The sequence below is a fragment of the Schistocerca nitens genome, chromosome 5, assembly GCF_023898315.1.
Source record: "Schistocerca nitens isolate TAMUIC-IGC-003100 chromosome 5, iqSchNite1.1, whole genome shotgun sequence".
Lineage (NCBI taxonomy): Eukaryota > Metazoa > Arthropoda > Insecta > Orthoptera > Acrididae > Schistocerca > Schistocerca nitens.
In genome coordinates, this window is record NC_064618.1 from 608,811,658 (window position 1) to 608,832,216 (window position 20,559).

At 42.1% G+C, this 20,559-nt stretch overlaps 1 protein-coding gene across 4 annotated transcripts in view; it reads right to left on the reverse strand.

The window, feature by feature from the left end:
• Positions 1-20,559, reverse strand: part of LOC126259389 (uncharacterized) — a 241,129-nt gene that overhangs the window by 156,299 nt on the left and 64,271 nt on the right. For all 4 annotated transcript variants that reach the window (XM_049956150.1, XM_049956148.1, XM_049956149.1 and 1 more), the window contains exon 4: positions 7,576-7,709. In XM_049956150.1, coding sequence (XP_049812107.1) covers positions 7,576-7,709 — 134 coding nt within the window. The remainder of the gene's footprint in view (positions 1-7,575; positions 7,710-20,559) is intronic.

Below are 20,559 nucleotides of genomic sequence, written 5' to 3' on the forward strand. Positions count from 1 at the left end.
CAAGGCGATCATGTTTCCTCACCGAAACGGGGTTTTTCCAACAAGATTATGCACCATGTCACAAGGCCAGGAGTGTGATGGAGTGATTCGAGGTACACAGTGGCAAGTTCCACATCATGTGCTGGCCCCCCAACTTGCCAGATCTGCACATCTGTGATATGACTGAACATGGCTTAAGAGCTCATCAACCTTCCTCCCTGCAATTTACAGGAATTAGGTGAAACGTGTGTGCAGATGTGGTGCCAACTCCCTACAGTGACCTACCAAGGCCTCACTGCTTCCACGCCATGATGCGTTGCCACTATTATCTGTGCCAAAGGTGGACATACTGGCCATTGGTAGGTGGTCATAATGTTCTGGCTGATCAGTGTAAGATACAATGAGACTCTGGTACAAAAGAACACCTATGAGCAAACTAGCTGCTGAACAATAGCACAAAATGTCATGGCTGCACACTCTGTCAACCAAGTGTTGCTTGTGACAGCTGTACTAGAAACAAATGTGATAACAGTAAAGTAGGCGGTACACAGATACCCAACTGAACAGATGAATCCATTTTTGAAACGTCAGCTGTGCAGGACAGATATTAGAATTTGCAGGTATCACTGAGAATAGAAACAACTGGAATAAAAGTTTTTCAAAGATGTAGACTGCAAGATCAAAATAAGAATTTATGTAGATTGGAAAAACATTATTGTAATATTTTCTCATTAGTTTCATTCCATATTTTTAAGAGAAATTACTAAATTAAAGAAAAAGGCTGCAAAATGCAAGAGCCCAATATAAAAAGAACTGCACACCAACAAGATACATCAGCACTGAACAATTATTTTAGTGGTATGCATACTAAATCTTTGTTGTGAACTTACAGTCAACAACTTTATTTTGTAATCTCTGTTGAATAGAATATATATTAGAAGTAATAATAAAAATATAGAATAATTATATGCACAAAAGAATTATTACAATGAAATCTCTTGGAACACTAGACTACGCTAATGAAACTGGAAAATACAAAAGTTGGTGGTTCTGAAAGTGTAAAAGTCAACAATAGCAATTATTTGAAATTTTATTGATGAAGTGGAGGATGTATTTTGTTGATTTTGTGGAACAAAGAAGTGAATCATCATTAGATGAGATGTTAAAACTGATTTTAATACTATCATAATCAAATGTGGCCTATGTTTGGGTTATTCCCAACAAGAACATATGGTCACAATGTGAGATAAGAACAACTGACCCCTTGTTTAAATTCAGGATTTGTACTTTTGCACAAATTTTCTTGTTACAGACTACACATCGGTATACATTTTGTAATCTCACACTGTCACTGTAACTGTGTTGCAGTATCTTGGATAAATTGGAAACACTTCCGAAGTGTAACTTGACTACCAAAAGCCATCATGCACTATGGTGTGATACTACATGAAAATAGCAAAACATTTTGATAGAACCTTGAAGTTAATTTATGCAAAGAATATGGACAGTAACTGGTTTCCTCAAGAGTTTAAGTGCCTTCTGAATATGAAGAAGAGCTGATGTCTTGCAGCACCTAACACATGGTCACAAAAAAATCATACTGTAATCTCACAAACTTCAGTGTGTAGCTAAAGCTCTGCAGAAAACTGTACTGCAGTCATCACTAGATTTTGAGAAGCATTTAAGGTAAGACATTAACGATGCTGTGATGGGGTATTCTTTTATCAACCTTGTATTGCACTTTGATGAACAGTTTCTGTGTCTTAGAACCACCACCAAAGTCTCGAAACAGCTACTCTGTGATCTCTAAATAGGTGGCACTATACAACTTCATTAAGGAATATTGTTCACCTCTCCCAGTCCACTGTTCACTTTTCCAGACTACTGGATACTAGTGTGATTTTAGCAACAAAGAGCTCAAAGCAGTAAAAAAGATTTAACAAACAGGTAACAATGTATGATAAAAGGCTGAAGGCTTTTTTAATAACAAAGTTAATATAAAAACAAACAACAATCCAGAACAGACTACCCAGCCAATCTGTTGACATCTTGAGGTGTCAGGCATTCTGCCGGATATCAACACAGTTCTTGTACGATATTTTGACAATGTGGATTGTTATGTTCATCAGGTGCTACCTGAGACTTCTCGTCAAGTGAAACAGGTCTAGTATTTACATCTACACTCTTCCCTCTCCACTGTCAGGTTCCAGGTGCTCTGTCTGCAGTCTGCCCCTGATAGTGTTTTAGCCACCATCAAGCAGCTCTACAGGGAGAAGATGTACTGACGTGTTTCTTCAAGTATGTGGATGTTACCATTGTGATCTGACCCCATAAGGATTGATAGGCTCAGTGAGTTTCTGGAACATTTTAAATCACGCCACTCAAATATTAAATTCACCATGGAACTGGAAAACGATGGCCATCTGCAATTTCTGGATGTACTTATACTGCTCAAAACAAGAGCACGAGGATTGTTTGGCAAGAGCGTATTGCAAACTTACGGAAACAATTTCTACCTGCAAACCAGCAGCTGTCACCACCCAGTTCAGAAGAACGGAATTCTGAAGTCAATAGTCCACAGGGCATACAACTTGTCAGATCCAGATAGTCTGGTAGTAGAAATAGAACATCTACCATCGTGTTCTGCAAGAATGGGTACACAGTCAAACAGATTCAGAAGGCCCTTCAGTCAGCCACTCTGCCACATGATCTAGAAGAAGGGCAAGGTGAGGCACACACTGTGGTGTAATTGCCCTATGCGGGATCTATTTCTGCCAAAATCAGCAGGATTCTAAGGAAGCATGACATTAACGTATGTTCAGTCCACCTACCAACATAAGAGGGCTACTGGGAAATGTGAAAGATGACCTGATACTACAAAACCAGGAATTTATAACATAGATTGCCAATGTGACATTTTGTACACTGGCCAAACAACTAGGACAGTGGACATCAGAAGCAAAGAATATCAGAGGCACACCCGACTAAGACAGGCAACTAAATCAGCCATTGCTGAACACTTTCTGGAACTCAATCGTTCCACAAACTATAATGAAACAAGGGTCTTAGCACAGACTCCCACATACTGCAGTATGTGTTCTAAGAGAGTCTACAGAGACAGGGGTGACAGAAAACCTCATGAATCGGGATACTGGAAACCAACTCAGTAGAGCTTGGGATCCTGCACTGGAGTTGCTGAAAATGCAATAGGGGTGGCAGCAGAACTCCTCAAATGAGGAAGTGAGGGTATGGATATGCAAAATGAGACCCAGATACAGCACCAGGTGCACCGGACTGAAGATGGAATACCACAGGGTACTTCCAGCAGGAGTGGATTGCAAAGCAAACACCGAGAAATGTACTGGACCAAAAATGGAATTCCTGCGTGCAGACAGGTGCATGGAACCAAAGAAAAAACGCCAGTACTCGGCCTGGCACATCGGGCTCAAGAGGGAACACCCAAAAATGCTGCTAGGGGGAGCAGACTACAGACGGAATGCCTGAAACTGTTGAAGGAGAGGGGAAGAGCTTAGGTATAAATACTGGACCCATTCCACTCGATTAGCAGTCTCAGGTACCACCTAATGAAGATAACAAGTCATGCTGTCAAAATATGCAAGAACAATGCTAATATCTAGCAGAATACCCAACACTTCAAGATGTTACATTTGGTAACAGTTGCTGTTAGCATGCACAATGTTTGCTGCCATGGTACGGTATTGCTCAATGAATTTGATAACCAATGAGTTCAATGTGTTATCTATTTTGATACAGCTGTTGTCTGGTAACGCAGATTCACAAGTCTTGCTATTTTTATTTGTGTCTCTTGTTTAATAATATTTCATGATGTTTTTGGCGTATTATCTGAGTAAATTTATTTCTTACTGACTTACTGCAGTGTTCAAGTGTTTTACTTATAATTAAAGTACCAAGCAATGATTATGTTAATGGAGTTTTCACTCTTGCTTACTACATGGAATCGGGTAGATTTCACTCTTCTGCCACATGATATTTTATATCCAGAATCTCTCCATTCTTGCTTTGTAGAAGTCTGCACAGAGTGTTCCTCCTATAAGTTATCTCTAAACACAGTGACTGAGCCATTTATTACAATTCTGTTACACAGTACTTTACTTTAATTATTTCATTCTGGCTAGTTGATATCTTTTATTGTCAATATTTGACCATTATGCTTAAGTACCCACTTTACTAATGCATTTATATTTGAATCTGCTAAGCTAGCCAGCTCTAAAAAAAAAAAAAAAAAAAAAGTCAATGCTGTTGTGCTGTGGCCTTCATTTCACACTAGAAGCCGTGCTGTGCAAAAGCTGAACACAAAATATGTCCTGCAACAGATATCACAACACAGCATTCCTGCTTGGAAATACGAACATGCTTGACAGTAACTTGTACAAGATTTTGGCAGGGTAGTACCTGTGGTGACCCAACATGAAAATAATCAGTACTACAGTTTGAATTTTGTCCAGTGCCGTATAAAAAACAAATTTTACAAAGAGAAATTTCATTATTTAAATAATTTGCAAAGGAGTATGGTTTCCATACAGACAATGCAGGTGGAAGTGCTTGGTGGCATATTGGACAGATTTGTCTTTTGACACGTTATGTTTACTTTTGACAACAAAGAGTTGGTTTATAATTCTCTCCTGCGTCATCTAATAGGGTACACACAATTTATATACGGCTTATCCACAAATACTGAAACAGACTATTTTATTTTATTTTTACAGCTTTTATTACTGTCCTTCAATGTTTGCACGATCTTCCCCACAAGAGCTCTCCTCTGTTGGAGTTACAATGTTTGCGCCAGTCATCAAACAAATTATCTTTATCACATTTATTTACAATCACCATCCCTTTATTGAATTTGACTTTTAAGCTCTTAAACAAAGTGCATCTGAATCCAGGGTGTATATGCGGACAAGAAAATTCCCGGATTTCCCAGTTAAAAATGCAACTTTTTCCCACGTGAAAATACACTTCTTCCAAGGTGAAAAACACACTTTTTCCATGATAAGTGACAATATACTTTCCCTTGGAGCTTTAAAAATATCAATTCTTTGAAAGGTAGAAGTTTAGACACCAGCGTGGAACTTCAGAGAATGAACAAAACTCGTCAAAAAAAAAAAAAAAGTTTCGGTAAGATCTGCGATTGCACCACCATTTACGCTGCATATTTTCATATTACAATACACTGCATATTTTTGTATTCGTATTACAAAAGCATAGATTTCCAACAGCACTTTAGTTTCCGAAGCATTGAAATCGAGTTTGAAATGTGCTTTTGTAAGCCAATCTTAGCTCTTATCAAGTGATCTCAACAGGCAATGACAGCAGATATTTATAGCATAGCATAGCAACATCACTCTTAAGTAGTACGAAAACACAAATAGGAAAAGTTAATGGTTTAAATTAATGTACATAGTGTAGCTACAAGAAAGGTTAAGCTTTCACAAACAATACTGGTCTTTTTTGCGAGTGTTACTCTTTCAGGTACATCACACAAATGTGTCAGTAAAATTTAAAATAATGACAATGTCTGGTCTTCTCAGCTCGAAACTCTTCTAAGTGGCTAGTCTTCGATGTGTTGAGTTTTAAATCAGTGTCAAACACTCTGTGATTTAAGGAATTCATTGCACACTCACACACATAACATAATTCATTTTGCGAAAAAGAAAATTTATTTTGAAACTAACACTTTTCAAAGCACCATTCGCAATATTCCTGTGACCTGTTAAAAATAGTTTCGTTTCAGCAGTTGCCAGAGACCGTAAGAAAACAGGTGTTACTGGGCGTGGGCAGCTATGATGGCGCACAAAGCTCATATGTTCATACCTATATAGTATTAAGAGATCTTACGTGAGGTCATAAAAGAAATAAGATACTCCGAGAGCAATCAAATTTCGTACACCATATTAAAATTCGGCTTAAAGTGCACATTCACAGTTCCAGATTTACAATGAAGTAGTCCCCAACCTGATATTAAGCGTTTTAATGTGGTTTTCGGGATGCAAATTTTCTTGGCGTATCAGTACTGCATTACCTTTTGCCTCATGTTTGGTTCTTTATTATGGCATAATGCCATACATGCCAGAAGATAAAAATACGCACCGGAAATTCAGTGAAAAGTTGAAACTAGCTAATAGTGTGGAATGAAACACTTCGTTTCTAATAAATTGACTGCCTCTGGGGAAAAAGATTATTAAAAGCCACATTTATTGAGCACACCGACAAAAAAAAAAACTTCACTGTTCTGCAAGTTGATTGATTGCCAAAAACATTGAAATAAAATAAAAATAAAAAAACTGAAACTAATAACATATGTTAGCCTTCTGTGATCATGTGAATGCATTTTAATTCACTTGATAGTTTTCAACCACAGAAATCCGTTTTGTTTTCATTTGACGTGAGTAGTGTAAAGGAAGAGGAAACAGCAAAATCACTAAATGCAAATACGGCTTACGTGGAGACCAGCCCCCTCACCACTACAACCCAGACTGCTATGCACATGCACCAATCTGGCAGCTTCAGCGCACCAGAAAAATTCTTCAGGATAGCATCTGGCTGCTTGTTGCTACTGCTGATACAGCTAACAGTCACACTTCAGTTAGCCGATGTGGGAGAAGGTACTGGCTATATGCAACTCAACTGTACATGCACGTGAGTCCAGGCACTTACTCAAACAAACTTAATGTAAACAGTTAAACCGTTGCGACGTCACGCTTGTCGGCAGTAGTTTATTCTCATGAAGTATTCCATAGTTTTCATCCGTAAGCATTTGACACATTTTGCTGTTTATCAGTTCTTCCCAGACAAAATTACAAAAATTTAACTGAAGACTAAAACAATGAAAAATTCCTGGAATTCTAAAAAATTCCCAGGTTTTTCCCAGATTTCCCTGTTGTCCCAGAGCAAATAAACCCTGTGAATCTCACCTCTGACAGGGGGAATATGTGTCACAAGCATTATATCCAATTTTGACATGGGCCATACGGATGTCATGTACAAGTGACAACTTACTGATTCTGGGCGATGTCACTTGCTTATCACTGGGGATTAAAACAGCAACAGTGTTAAAGTTAGCTTTCATGATAACCACAAAACCTACCCTTCTTTAAAAGAGCTGAGAATGTAAATACTGCCACACAATGTAGTGAATCTTAAATGAACACTTGCCGCAGCTTTCGTATATTTCTGACATAATATGCTTCAAATAAAACAGAATTTTATCACCCTACAGTTATTCACTTGTACTGCTTCCATATTTTTTTATTCCAATGAAAGGAACATGCAAAACATACAGCATGACTGGCAACCAAATGCATAGCAGCTTATTGTCTTTGAATAATATACACAAAGCCTACTATTTTTACAGTTGCTAAATACAGATAAGTAACTATCAACGAAACTAGAGGAGGATCAAAGCCATCCTCATTTTCCTTAACCAGTCCACATACCAGTGTACTGAGATAACATCCATAATCTTTTCACACATTCTTTAAAGTATATGAGCAAATTGAGTAAACTTCACACCACACATAAAATAAACAATCTAGAGTAAATTTAAAAATTACATACTATTTGATGGATCATACAGCTCTCCTACTAAAGAACAGGTTTCACCATTCGTTTGACGAAACAAATAGCTCCCCAGTCGAACGTCCAAAGGTTGTGTCTTATAGGCTGTGTACCTTCTCTTCTGTCCATTAATCCTAAAGGCAGAGGACAACGAGTTAAATAAATCTATTACCTACCAACATGCAAAACCAAGGATTATTAAAATGAAGCAATAACTATGACCATTTAAATGTTTCTTCACTCATTACACATTACAACAACTAACTTACAATTTCAAGCTTTTAATGGTGTACAGCATCAGTTATTACATGTGTACAAATTCAACTGGCTGCTGCTTCACTTTTAGTAAGAAACTCTAATGTACAAGATCATGAGAAAATATCAGTTAAAAACAAAATCATGTCAAATGAACCAATGATAGAAAATTTGCTGAGAGAAGGCATTGTCTAACATCCAGGAGGAAATGCAAAAATCATTTTCTTAACGAAAGTAGTACTTAAAGACAAATGATAATTTCTAATTATTTGCAAGTGAATGTGTGAAACTCTTGACAGCTGACAGTACATAAACAATCTGCTAGCATTTTTACAGCCTCTTATGCTCTTATAAAGATCAAAAAACTTTGTAATGAGTGATACAGACTCAGTGACTTATTCTACGGAAGTGATCCACCAGCTCCAGCTTAACACTGATGTCAAGATATAATTAACAAAGTATATGCTGTAGAGGTCAGTTGAGTGTGTTTGTGCACCTAGCTTGATGACTTTTCTTGAAATGTTCACAAAAGCAAGTGAATGCAGTCACTGCAATGTTACCAAAGTCCCAGAAGTGCTGCATTCAGAAATGTTGGTACAAAAAGCACAGCTGGTAAGGTTACGTTTGAAAGCCATGCTCCTCCAAGTGGGCAAGTGATGTCACACCTAGCTGATAGAGTAAGCAGTCATAAAATTTCAGAAAATAGTAAGGAACTGAGATACTTGTGGGTTTTCCTCCCACAGTAATAGGTAACCAACAGTCAGCAAGGCAACCAGTACAACTCAGTCCATAGAATCAGCAAATTGTAAGGTATACGTAGTACGCACTTGTAAGCCGGAACAATATGACCACCTGCTCAAACCCATGTTGTTCTACCTCTGGAATGCAATACAGCAGCTATTATTCATGGCATGGATTTAACAAGTCCTTGGAAGATTTCTGCAGGTATGTGACACCAGATGACTTAACACAGGTTGCGCAGTTCTCATATGTTACGGGCTGATGCTTTATGGGTGCAAAGCTGACACATGATAGCATTTCAGATGTGTTCCATAAGGTTCTGAACGGTTGAATTTGGTGGCCAACACATCATTGTGATGCCATCGCAGTTGGTGAAAACATAAAGTTTGAAGGGTTGCAGGTGGTCTGTAATAACACACACATGTAAAGTTCAAACGTAGTCCACGAAATACGTTTGGTCCTCCAATTAGCTGTTGTTTATTGAACTGCCCAGCAAGATCAATGTGTATCGCCTTCAGAGAACGATAAACAGGAACGCTGCGCCGCCAGCGACGACGGTAACCACGTCGCCCAGGCATTGCTGTGGCACGTTAATACAGGTAAACGTAGCAAGGCCCGTGTTGCTGGAAAATTCACTTCCGGTCGCTTGCGCAACCGTCTGATAACGCGCGCTGGCGCAGACCGGACTTTGACGTCACGATAAGGCCGCCGCCGGCTGCAGCTGCGCCGCAGCACGGAGCGTCATTCGCTCTGCGAACGTCAAGGAGTGCGGACGCTTAGCACTGGGTGTCTCGCTGGGCGTTGGCTTGCTACGTTTACCTGTATTAACTGTTTAGCAGTTCGCCGCTTTACCTCCGAAGATGTCTCCCGCAGTCGGAGACGAAACGTTAGGAGACAGTTTTATACTTCGACCACGGCCTATCAGCCCGGAAGTTTTAAGTGAAAACACACACACATAGCCCACAGCTGTTATGGTGCCTTTGAAAGCTACCACAAGCCTCATGGAGAGCCCAAGTGAATTTTCAACCATAGCATTATGTTGCCTGTAGCAGCCTGTTTCCATGATATTCTGAGCTTTCATTGGCCTTGATGACGACATATCTGGACACAACCATTAACCTGGTGTAAAAAAATGTTATTCATCCAACCAGGTGATGTGCTTCCATTAATCTGCAGTCCAGTGTCAATGATTCTATGCCCACTGCAATCACAACTGACGATGTCATTGGGTCAACATGGGAATACGTAGGGGTCTCGTGCTGTGGGGTCCCATGTTCAATTATGTATTCTGAAACACTTGTGCCTACACCAGTATTGTATTCTGTCATCGGACCAACCACAGATTGTTCCCTATCCTGCTTAACAGAGCGCACAATCCTCCACCCTACATGTTCGATGTGGCAAGGACATATAACACCTCGTCATCTACTTATGGTTTCACTGTCCTTCAACCACTTTGCATAGATGTTCATGACAATAGCATGCGAACAGCCAACCAACCAACATTACCATTTCTGAGATGCGTGTTTCCAGACACTAGTCCATAACAATCTGCGCTTTGTCAAGTTTAATAAGCAAGTGGAGCTCCTCGTTTGTAACCCATATCATCTTAGAATAATTCCCTTGATGCACTTGACTTTCCTTACCATATCACTTGTGAGCACAGTAACCAAGCAGTGTTCAATCTCATGGTGGGCAATGGTCATATGGTTTTGGCTCGTTAGTTTAGTTAGGTAAATTTGCCATTTAATTATACATAAATATCACTAATCAATGATTTTTATAAAATGATATAAGAGACAATCAAATGAATGGAACCACCAGATAGCCTGTTTAAGGATGAAGTTAGAACATACCGTGCTTGCATCGATAGCATGCGATATAGCAATAGTTGCTGCTGTTGACACTGTAAAATAACATGCAGACCCTTTATGAATTTCATATATCAAAGCAGAGCAGCTTATAGTTTGTGAAACCCCATCATCCATCAATGTTAATATTTGCTAAAGTAAATGTTGTTAATTTTATTTACCATATTCCAGTGCTTTAAATATTACTGAAGTTAGATACATAGAACTCACAACAAGATATCATGGCATTATACCACATGTGCTCAAAACAGCTAGACAGTAATTTGAAAAGTCTGTGCACCCTCTGCGCAGTGCTAAATTAAATCAAATTACCAGTAGTTCTGAGACTGTTAAATTCAGCTTAAAGATCTCTCTTTCTTAAAAAATGTGCTGCTATTGGCCAACTTTAACCTGGTTACTAAGGAATATACCATGTAAAAAACTGTATGTTGCTACCTACACACACACACACACACACACACACACACATTGTGAGGGGTGTACTATACAACCCTCTCTTAGTACTAGAATAACAAGATGATTAAGGGGACACATGAGTTCCAAAAGAAATCCGTTGGAATTCGATTACTCGATAAATAGTACAATTCTCAAGGCTGTCAATTCAACTAAGTACCTGGGTGTTAAAATTACGAACAACTTCAGTTGGAAAGACCACATACATAATATTGTGGGGAAGGTGAGCCAAAGGTTGCGTTTCATTGGCATGACACTTAGAAGATGCAACAAGTCCACTGAAGAGACAGCTTACACTACACTCGTTCGTCCTCTGTTAGAATATTGCTGCGCGGTGTGGGATCCTTACCAGGTGGGATTGATGGAGGACATCGAAAGGGTGCAAAAAAGGGCAGCTCGTTTTGTATTATCACGTAATAGGGGAGAGAGTGTGGCAGATATGATACACGAGTTGGGATGGAAGTCATTAAAACAAAGACGTTTTTCGTCGCGGTGAGATCTATTTACGAAATTTCAGTCACCAACTTTCTCTTCCGAATGCAAAAATATTTTGTTGAACCCAACCTACATAGGTAGGAATGATCATCAAAATAAAATAAGAGAAATCAGAGCTCGAACAGAAAGGTTTAGGTGTTCGTTTTTCCCGCGCGCTGTTCGGGAGTGGAATGGTAGTGAGATAGTATGATTGTGGTTCGATGAACCCTCTGCCAAGCACTTAAATGTGAATTGCAGAGTACTCATGTAGATGTAGACACACAAAGCCATGTTGTTTCAGGAAGTATACAAGATCAATTTGCATAATATGCAAGGAACAAGATCAACAAGCCATCACACTTGATACTCAATGTAGTAACATCAAATGAAGTATAACAAATGAAGTATAACCTGTGGTTAATAGTAAGAATATGCCTCATTGGCCACAATGACGGCTCTAGTAAGGCCTGATTAAAGATGCACATAATCCAACAGTGGATGATAACTTATTGGTTGGGAAGAAAGAAGCGAAATTTATGAGAAGAAAATATACATGCGGTATACTGATACAACAAACTGATGATTCGGAATGAGGGGGCAATAAATATCCAAGATGCTGGAATCAACTAAAAAGAGGTAATGTCAGGACCGTGCAATATCTGTGTTTCCAATGCTATCATATCAGAACATGTATATCATACATAATTCAGTCTTACATGGACACCCTGAATTCAGATAAATCCTGAAGACAGAAGATGTAGTGTGTTCATGTACACTATGAAGTATGGTTATTTCATCCTTCATACTATTACCACTAAGATCATCCTTCAGATGAGGGTGATAGCCTTCAGACAAAAATGGAACAGAGTACCTAAAAACAATAAAGCTAAGGACTCCTGTCATGTTTATCTGGAACTTCTTGTCATTTCATTGTGATACCTTGGGCACTCTCATATTTCCATCAGCTAACTCATCTTTGACTCTAATGTAAGAACAACAGGCAAAACATTAGTAATTCTAACACTGTGTAACACCATCTCTAACCTTGATAATGGCTTCAGTTCAGCAAGGAAGAGAGTCCGCAAGTTTCTTCAACAATAATACGTCCAGCTAAAGTCTCTCATTGATTATTATAGCAAAAGGAGCTAGCAAATTACAGGAATGTTGATTGTTACATGTTAGTCCACATGCATGGCTTTAAACACTGAGCAATATTTGCCTCTTTCAGCCAATGATACACTAGATGACTTGCATCATTTGAAAAGAAGCAAAACTGCAGCTCATCAGAATACACTGCATGCCTACAATCAGCTACTCGAAGACGTGCAGCTATATGCTCTGCTGTGGTCAATGGCGTTTTGAAAGATAACACTATCCAAAATGTCAATCACATACATTTCTCTTCACAATGTTTGTTTGGAAACTGGTTGAGATGGACCTGCATTCACTGAAAGCAGCAATACCTGACATGTTTAAAACTGCCATTAACAAGGTCTGATACTTATCTCCAAGACATGTTGGTCAAGATGTTTTTATGGGCACTATTCTTGCACCACGTTACATGGCTGCAAGTAGTACACCATTTCTTGTAGATATGTAAGACAACCTATGTGCATACATCAACAATTTGGGCGACTCCAGTCACAGTGTGGTTATGAGCATGCCCAAACATGATAGCCCCTTTCTGCCATAAATCTATTTCATACGTATATTAACAGTCCCTGTCTCCCAGGTATGAAACTGTTGGTTGGTTTAAAGGGGAGGGGGGAGGGACCAAACTGCGAGATCATCAGTCCTTGTTCGCAGTGGAATAATTACTCAAGGGAAAGAAGAAAACACAGAAGAGGTATGGCACAATAACAGGAGAAAGGAAGAACCAGAAGAACAAAAAGAGGACAACAAACACTACAGTGGACAAAACGGGACAAGAAAACCACAGAGAGACTCAAGAAACAGGGAGGAGAGATTAAAAACAAGAAAGCAGATTACCATTGCTGGCTGACCATGAGAATAAAAAAGGAGAAGCCAGACACTCTGCGACTCATTAAGACCTGCACCCTTTAAGTCCTAGGGTGGCAGAAACAGATGGACAAAGGACACGTGCTAAGACTCAGATCAAACGATAAAACCCACCCTCACGAATAAAACATAAAGCTAAAGCTGTTGTTGAGGCACTATTGCCCAAAATCGAAGGTACGGTGCTGGGAAAGTTAAAAGTCCACTACAGAGCGGCTAAAGTGGGCAGTCCAGCAAGAGGCGGACGACTGCCATTTGGGAGCCACAATGACACTGAGCTGGGTCCTCGCGACAGAGGACGTAACCATGTGTGAGTCACGTATGGCCTATGCGAAGCCGACAAAGAACAACTGATTCCCTGCGAGAAGCTCGCAGGGAAGACTTCCACACATTCGCAGTCTCCTTAATGACAGACAGTTTGTTATGCCACTCTGTCTCCCAAAGCCGAAAAACCTTTAAGCGTAAGACAGAACGCAGGTCAGTTTCAGAGATGCCCACCCCCAGGAACAGTTTCCGCGTAGCCTGTTTGGCCAGACTATCAGCAAGTTTGTTGCCTGGGATTTTGACATGTCCCAGGGTCCACACAAACACCACTGAGCGACTGGACCATTCCAGGGCAGAGATGGAGTCCTGGATGTTCGCTACCATAGGATGGTGAGGGTAGCACTGGTCGATAGCTTGTCAGCTGCTCAGGGAGTCAGAACAAAGAAGAAACGACTCACCAGAAAAGGAACGGATGTACTGAAGTGCATGAGATATGACTCCAAGCTCTGCAGTGAATACACTGCAGCCAGCGGGCAAGGAATGGTCTCTGTGGACATAGGTGAAATCAACATTACCATCAGCCATTGAGCTGTCGGGGGTAAACAACTTCAGAGCCCAGGAAAATGTCAAGAATTGAGAGAAAGTGACAGCGAAGAGTGGCAGCGTTAACAGAGTCCTTAGGGCCATGCAAAAGGTCCAAACGAAGCTTCAGCCATGGTGTACACCATGGAGGTGTATGTGAATGGACCTCAAATAGAGGTGGCAAAGGGAAGGACTCCAGTTCGGAGAGAAGGGATCGCATGCGAACCATAATCGTGAGACCTGACCTGGGCCACCAATGCAGGAGATGAACTGCTGTGGGTGGGAGGAGGAGACAGTAATTCGGATCCTCAGGTGAACTATGAATGTGTGCAACATAACTGGTGAGCAATTGTGCACGTCGGATCCTCAATGGAGAGACTCCAGCCTCCACCAGGACACTGGTCACTGGACTCGTTCTAAAAGCTCCCGTCGCTAGGCGAACGTCACAGTGGTGCACTGGGTCAAGTAAATGCAATGCTGCGGGCACCGTTGAACTGTAAACTAGACTCCCACAGTCAAGGTGGGATTGAACAAGGGCTCTGTAGAGCCGCAACAGCGTAGAGCAATCTGCATCCCAGTTGGTGTTGCTCAGGCAGTGGAGGGCATTGAGGTGCTGCCAGCACTTCCGCTTAAGCTGACGAAGGTGAGGCAGACAAGTCAATCAGGCATCGCAAACCAGTTGTAAGAATCAATATGTCCCCACCAGAGTGAATGGATCATTATTAAGATAAAGTTCTGGTTCCGGATAAACAGTACGATGCCGATATGATGCCGACAGAAGTGCATGACTCACGACTTCGCAGCTGGAAACTGGAAGCCGTGGGCTAGAGCCAATGGCTGCGCCTTGTGAATGGGTCCCTGTAGGTGCCGCTCAGCAACACCAATACGAAATGCAGAAGTCATCCGCATACAGAGAAGGGGAGAGCAACGGCCCTACAGCTGCTGCTAGGCTGTTAATGGCCACTTTAGGGGTCACTGTGGCATGTAGCGAATGAGACGACTTTCCTTTCCATCTGCTGTTTGAGGGTGCGAAAGGCTGGGGGGATAGTTCTCCATTGCAGAGGCTCGAGCATAGTGCTCAGCATTTGTGTTTGCGTCGATAGAGAGCACACCATTATGTTAACGCCAGGGACACTGTTGGGGTCTGATACCCAAAAAGATGTCTGACCTTCATCCAGACTTGGGAAGGTGACGTATAGCACCAGAGGGTCAACACTTACCTCTTCCAACACTCCTGTTTCCGTCGTCTTATAAGCAGGCAAATGAGAGCACGGAGCTGCTTAAAGGCTACTAGGTGCTCTACGGATGGATGCCGCTTATGTCACTGTAGAGCTCACCAACAGTCCTAAATTGCCTCAGTGACTTCCGGTGACTACGAAGGGACTGTCTTTTGCTCTAGAGAATGAGGGATCGTGTTTTTTGCTGCAGAAGTGATTGTTGTAAACCGATTGTTGTAGTGACCTGCTGAATCACAACATCGATGGCACCATGTGGGGGAGATCAACAGTGACAGTAGAGGTGAAGGCTACCCAGTCATGCGCATGATGCCCGGAGTGTGACAGGAAGATGGGGAAGTGGTCACTAACACACAAGTAGTCATGTGCTCTCCAGTGGGTAGATGGGAGAAGTCATGGGCTGCAAATTGATAAGTCAATGGCCGAGTAACTACTATGAGCCACATGGAAATGTGTGGTGGCCCCAGTATTTAAGAGGCATAGGTCGAGATGGGACAGTAAATTTTCGAAATATCTGCCACGGCCAGTAAGCATGGTACTACCCCACACAGGGTTATGGGCGTCAAAATCTCCCAAAACTAGGAAAGGTTTAGGGAGATGATCAATCAGTGCAGCCAATAGCTTTAGGGGTACCGCACCATCTGGAGGGAGATACACATTTAGGCAGTTATTTCCTGTGTTGTCCGTATCCTGACAGCCAGAGCTTCAATGAGGAGTTTGAAGGGGCACAGGTTCACTACATATCAAGTTCAGGACATAAATGCAAATTCCACCTGACACTCTATTATATTCACTGTGGTTCTTGTAATATACCCTGTAGCCGTGAAGGGCAGGGGTCCGAATTGCTGGGAGAGTGATTTCCTGGAGGGCTATGCAGAAAGCAGGTGTAAAACTTAACAGTTGCCATAGCTCAGCCAGGTGATGGAAAAAACCGTTGCAATTCCACTGGACGATGACGTGATTGTGAGACTGGGAAGGCATAAAACACTCAATGAGGCAGCCTATGCCTCAGGATCACCTGCTGCCACCAACTTATTTCCTGAACAGGCTATATCCATTGTGTCTGAGGGTCTGGCAAGATCTAGGTCCTCAGCGGACGCCAGAATCTTCACCTCATCCTCAGACGCAGAGCTTGTTTGCAGCAGTGGTGTGGGTGCCACCGCAATTCCCTTGGTTTTGGGGGTCTTCTTTCTGGATTTCGTTCGCTGATCCTTGGGTTCCTCTGGCTGGGAGGGCATCACTGATTCCATCTCTGGGACGCCGTGAAGCCCTACGACCATCTGCTTTTGAGCACTTGAGCGACTGGCGGGTGTCATCTTTCCCACTAGCAGAAACCTGGGAAGGGAGCAACCCAAGCAACCCCTTCCTAGCAAGAGGAGCTGAAGAAGACTTACACTTCTCTGGCTGAGAAGTGGGGACTGGTGTCCCCAATGGTTGGGGAGACAGTGCTCCCGAGGTAGGTGGTGCGGGAGCAACAGGGAGGGAAGTGCCCATCCCTCCACCATCAAGGGGGCAGGTGTAGTCTTCCGGCTCTGAGAGCCGACTGGAACTCACAGACCTGATGGGGCTACAACTGTTCTCGTAGCAGCAGCGTAAGAGGTGGTCATAGCCACAGGATGTAGGTGTCCAAATTTATTCTTAGCCTCAGTGTGGGTCAGTTGGTCCAGGGTCTTGTATTCCATTATTTCCTTTCTCACTGTAAAATCCTACAATCTGGTGAGCAAGGGGAATGATGCTCTCCGCAGTTGACACAGATGAGAGTAGGGGCACATGGAGTATGGGGATGGGATGGACGTCCACAATCTCGAAATGTGATTCTGGAAGTACAGCGGGAAGACATAAGGCTGAACTTCCAGCACTTAAAGCACCACATTGGGGGAGGGATATATGGCTTAACATCACAGCAGCAGACCATCACCTTGACCTTCTCGGGTAATGTGTCGCCCTCGAAGATGAAGGCACCGGTGGCAACCTGATTATCCCTCGGACCCCCAATGGACATGCCGGACGAAATGAACTTCTTGTTGATCTAAGTTGATACGCAGCTTGTCGTCGGACTGAAAAAGAAGGTCCCTGTAGAATATAATATTTTGGGTCATATTTAAGCTCTTAAGAGACGTTATGGCAATGGAAACATCCCCCAGCTTGTCACAAGCGAGTGATGCCTGTGACTGAGCAGATGATGCCATTTTTATCAAGACTGACACTGACCTTGCCCTTGCATAAAACTGAGGAGTTAATGGTGCAGGCATCAGCAGAGTGATCCCTGTGTAGTCAGGGGGCTACAACCAACAGGGTACGTACATGGTGGCCCCACCACAACGAATTGGCTAATGTGCTGGATATGAGGTCCAAAGAATTCCATGGTCATCGACGGCGGAGAAAACGACACTGCATAGTGGGTGGAGGAAAATGCACCCAGGAAGGTGTCCTCATCCAAGAGGTGCAGGATGAGCGGTACTGTGATGCCTTGACGAGAAAGTAGGCTAAAGATCTGAATGCACGATGGACACCATGCATCATGTAAGGCACCCTTCCCCAATTGGCTCACTCTTCGGGAAAATTTTGAAAAATGGAGGTCAAATCCTACAGGGGATCATCACATAAAGGGCGAAAGGTATGAGACTCCTTTTAGTCACCTCTTATGACAGGCACGAATACCTCGGTCCTATTCTAACCACCGGAACCACAGTGGGATATGAAACTGTAAACAGCTGTAGATGACACCAGCAGTAGAGAACCATGAATCTCTCTTGGATGGTCTCATTTTATCCACTGGTGAATCATAGGTTTCTTGTTCACTCAAAGTTTACTTACAACTTCTTCATTATTCTGCCACTAGACTGTGCATCCACACCTACGCTAATGGATAGACGGGGATGATGGGGAAATGTGTATGATGGCGCTCTGATGCTTCCACTTATTAAATTTGTTCTCTTGGTATGCCATAACAATTTATACAGACTTGCAAGAGCTTCTAGAAACCTCTGGCCTCTACCCAGGACCCACACCTGAATCCATAGCAGTTATTCTACCTAATCCTTCTAATTTTTTCAAACATATATCAGGAGGTATATTTCACTTAGAGAAACAGGGTGTCTGGGGGGGGGGGGGGGAGATGATGTAGCACAAATTAAGAACACTCACTTCAGAGTGTGACTAATTCTTGCTAGGAAGTTAGTTGACTCTTCAGGTCAAGATAATATTGTGTAATTATGTTGGGGAGAATGGACAGATGAGTGATTCTCTGCTGGAGGTGTAGACAATGAAGGCATTCATATGTTGTCGATGTACTTTATTGTTAACCATAAACAAACATAATGCAGAGTGCCTACAATAAGCAGATGAGAGGTGACTGTCGTTGAAACGTGGACACAGGCATTAGTGTGGTTGCACTACTATAAATGCTTCTCGAAGAGGCAGTCCAGCAGCAAGCGGCCCTGACTCAGCACACTCCAACAGTCATTAGTTGCAGTGTCAAGATGGCAAGACAGTATCCTGTCTAAGGTGGCAAGAGCCAGGCAGGCCAATGACCAGTGTACCATGGTCCGGTGGCTGGGGCACTGCATCTGGTGGTGCTGGGCCTCAGTGTAACAGAGATGGGAGGATCTCAGTTCATACCTATACCTTGAGGTGGTGGTAGAAACCCCTAGCAGTTGGTCTTGTGGAGGTGGGACAGAGAGAAGGTAACCAGAGCGGCTGGCAGCAGTCATTGGTTCGCAATCTGGATGCCGTGATGATAGCTGGGTTCGAAGAGTGTCAGCAATCCCATGGCAGAGGCTGACATGCAACAGGCGTCAATGCGTAGCCCAACAGTGCCAGTGACCTACTCGGCTGGCCTGGGTATATGCACTGAAGACTCAAAGAAACTAGTACACCTGCTTAATATTGTGTAGGGCACCCACTAGCATGCAGAAGTGCCACAACATGACTTGGTATGGATTCAACTAATTTCTGAAGTCCTATTGGGCGGTATTGGCGCCATCAATCCTGCAGGGCTGTCTGAAAATTCATAAGAGTATGAGAGGGCGATTCTGAACAGTATGTTGCAAGGCATCCCAGATATGCTCAATAATGTTAGTTTCTGGGGAGTTTGGTGGACAATGGAGTGTTGTCCTTGTTCACAAGCTCTCCGTGCATAAAGTCACTAAAATCCTCAACTAGAGACTAAATACTGCTAATATTTCCAACAGTATAAAAATTAATGTCACATGGTTTTGGGTATTGGTATGAGTACACCTATTAATCTTCATAGGTGTATCAACAATCTGGGCTGCTGAAGATTCCATGGAGTCTTCCTCAATGGAGGTACATATTTTGGCATTTCTGCTGACATAAAATTATTACATGAGCTGTTACCTTCTACATCCTATTGTTGGCAGTAATTACACTGCACAACACCACTGTTAAGCTTGCGTATCATAGTGGAAATTTATATTTGACAAAACATTACAGTATTTGGTATACATTATGGCTTCTGGCTAGAAGTCCCTTATATGAGGAGGAGGAGGAGATTAGAGTTTAATGACTTGTCAACAGCTAGGTCATTAGAGAGAGATCAGAATATCGGAGTATGGAAAGATGGTGAAGGAAACTGGCCATGCCATTTTCAAAGGAACCATTTCAGCATTTGCCTGGAGCAATTTAGGGAAATCATGGAAAACCTAAATCTGGATGGACAGATGGGATCTGAACCATCCTCCTCCTGAATGCGAGTATAGTCTGCTAACCACTGCACCCCCGCCCCCCAGTAAGCCAGTCCTTTACAACTTGTGGCCATTGCACTATAAGTTGGCACACTGCAAGATAAGCCATGGGTATACTTCCCTACCCACCACTCCTCCTCATTGCATACAAAATAAGCTTAATGGTTGTAAAACGATACACAGAAATGGTCACCACCATCACATTTAGTATCAGCAGGTGCAAGGAGTATTTTGAAAGGAATAAAGATTGTATTGTATAACAGCGCACTCAATTTTTGAGTGTGGCTCTGTATGTTCTCAACAATTAGGCCACCTTGACATTGGCTTCGTAAAGCAAAAAACAAAATGTTTAATTATAGTTCTGAACAGTTTCAACATGTGCCGTAT